General features: G+C 56.2%; 1 protein-coding gene across 1 annotated transcript; it reads right to left on the reverse strand.

Moving 5' to 3' along the window:
• Positions 1 to 336: 336 nt before the first annotated feature.
• On the reverse strand, positions 337 to 1,874 carry MRPL49 (mitochondrial ribosomal protein L49; the record flags this gene model as incomplete). Its single annotated transcript, XM_042894452.1, has 3 exons — positions 337 to 802; positions 1,248 to 1,372; positions 1,725 to 1,874. Coding segments are annotated over 3 exons (422 nt in total), but the record flags the coding sequence as incomplete, so codon positions are not given.
• Positions 1,875 to 2,411: the final 537 nt, after the last annotated feature.

Here is a 2,411-nt window from a genome sequence, read left to right on the forward strand (position 1 = left end):
GGGGACATTTGGGGGCTTTTCCCCCATTTCCCTCATTTTGGGGCCAATCTGTGCAGCGCTGCGTAGCCCCAAAACTGCCTCTTTCGGCCCCCAAAGCGCTCAGTCTCACCCCCACTCCCTTCTCTTTAACTTATCCATCCCCAGCGGGGCGGCCGGGGGACAATTATTATTTAATTTGTAAATAATGTATAAATTTTTAATAGCTTAATTGTACATACGGCGAATAAAGGCGACCCGAAGGTCCGTGCTGCGTCTCCTCCGTCCCCAAAATCCCTCCTTTCCACCCCATTTTGATCCCTTGCTCCGTTTCCTACCCCACTCCAAAACACAAACCGCTGCTCAACACCTTTTATTCCATTTCATCACACACTGGAGTCGCCCCATCTACCCCCCCAGGTAATTTTGGGGTCCCCTGGGTGTATTTTGGGGCCCTTTGGGGCATTCTGGGCCTCCAGCTGAATCCTGGGGTCCCTTGGGGGCATTTTGGGGCCCCCGGGGGCATTTTGGTGACTTCCAGATGCATTTTGGTGCCCCTGTGGACATTCTGTTGCTCTCCAGGTTCATTTTGGTGCCCCCAGGACATTTTGGTGCCCTCCAGGTGCATTTCAGGGCCTTGTGGGGTCGATTTGTTGCCCCCCAGCTCCACCAGAGGCCATCAGAACCCCTTGCGCAGCAGCCACTCTCGCACCTCGCTGTCCACGTGCCCTTTGAGGCGCAGCGTCCCGGTCACCTCGTTCACCTGGGTCAGCGGCTCCTTCCCCACACGCTGCCCCACAAACTCCCTCAGTTCCTTCTCCAGCGCCTGCAATGCCAAAAACACCCCAAATCGACCCTCAATGCCCCTTTTTTCACCTCTATCGGATTCAAAGTAAAAACACCATTAACCCCAAAAAGAACCCAAACGGACCACAGCTCCCCCCAGGGACCAAAATGCCCACTTTCACCTCAAAAAAACAAACAGTATCGCCCATTTTTCCCCTCCACGCAACCAAAAATCCCCATTATTACCCACATTTCATCCCAAAAGCCCCCAAACCCCCACTTTTTTGAGGGCTGATGACACCCAGCTGAGCAGTGCTGGCGGAAGGAAGGGACGCCGTTCAGAGGGGCCTCAACAGCTGCCAAGGTGAGTGAAAGCAATGAGGTTCAACGCAGCAAGTGCTGAACCCCCCTCAAGTGGGGTTGGTGCTCCATCGCCTCCAGGCCCCTCCCAGCCCCCCTCCCAGCCCCCCGTGCCCCCTCCTCACCCAGATGTCCCCTCGGATGCGGCGCAGCTCCGTGATGCGGCGGTTCCCGTTGGCCACCTTGCGGTACAGCGGCAGGTTGTGCATGCGGGAGCGGCCCACGTGGAACGGCAGGGAGGGGGGGGGTGCTGCGGGGGGGTCGTTCATTAGCTCAGTAATTCATTAATTACTCCAATTAAGCCCTCCCTTATTAACAACGCTCCTCCTTTCCCCCATATTAACCCCGTTTCGGGGGAAAGAAGTGTTGATTTGGGAGTACCCAAAGTACACAGCGATATGGGGGGGCAAAATAATCAACTAATTAATTAGTTATCCCAATTATTTCTTCTTCTGCTCATTAATAATATCCCCTTCCACCATATTAACCCCATTTTAGGGAAAAAAAGCACTGACTTGGGAGCGGTCACACAGGACAGCAGCAAGAGGGGGGGAACTGCAGGAAAGGTTATTAGTTAATTAATCAGTTAATTAATTAATTACCTTGTGGGGGGATCCACCCTGATGGCGTGGGGTAGGAGGGGTGCTGGGGGGGAGGAGGGACGCAGGCGGGGGGCAGCAGCCGCTCCACAAAGTGGAACTCCTCTGTGGATTCCACCACAGCGGGGTATGGGGGGGGTCCTGAGGGGGGGTCTGGCAAGGAAGAAACAAAAAGGGTATCAAGGGGGGGTGTTAATATTAATCAGACCCCCCACCCCAGAAATTGTCATCTCCCCCAGTGACCCCCCCAAAATTCCAACCCCCCCATTGACCCCCACTATGAAACTCTCCCCAATCATCGTCCCCCACGGACCCCCACCCCAAAATCATTCCCCCTCAATGAGCCCCCCCCAAATTCCAGCCCCCAAGGAATCCCCCCCCATTCCCATATCCCCCCACATGAACAACACATTCCCAAACACGAACCCACTTCTTCTCCCCCAGCCCCTCCAAACGAATCCTTCCTTTTCCTTCTCCCTCCCTTCAGGACCTCCCAAATTGCCCCTAGCTCCACCTTCTGCCCCGGCCCCCCCCCCCCCCCCAGCGCCCGACCGCCCCCCGGGCCGATAACACCCGCCCGAACTCCCACACTCTCCTCCTCAGCGCCGCCATTTTGCTTTTCCCCTCACGTCACCACGCACGCCTTACGTCAATGCGCACTCCTTACGTCACCGCGCACGCCCGGCGCAT

The sequence above is a fragment of the Lagopus leucura genome, unplaced genomic scaffold (assembly GCF_019238085.1).
Source record: "Lagopus leucura isolate 7727_CA_CO unplaced genomic scaffold, USGS_WTPT01 33988-0_obj-0_obj, whole genome shotgun sequence".
Taxonomy (NCBI): Eukaryota; Metazoa; Chordata; class Aves; order Galliformes; family Phasianidae; genus Lagopus; species Lagopus leucura.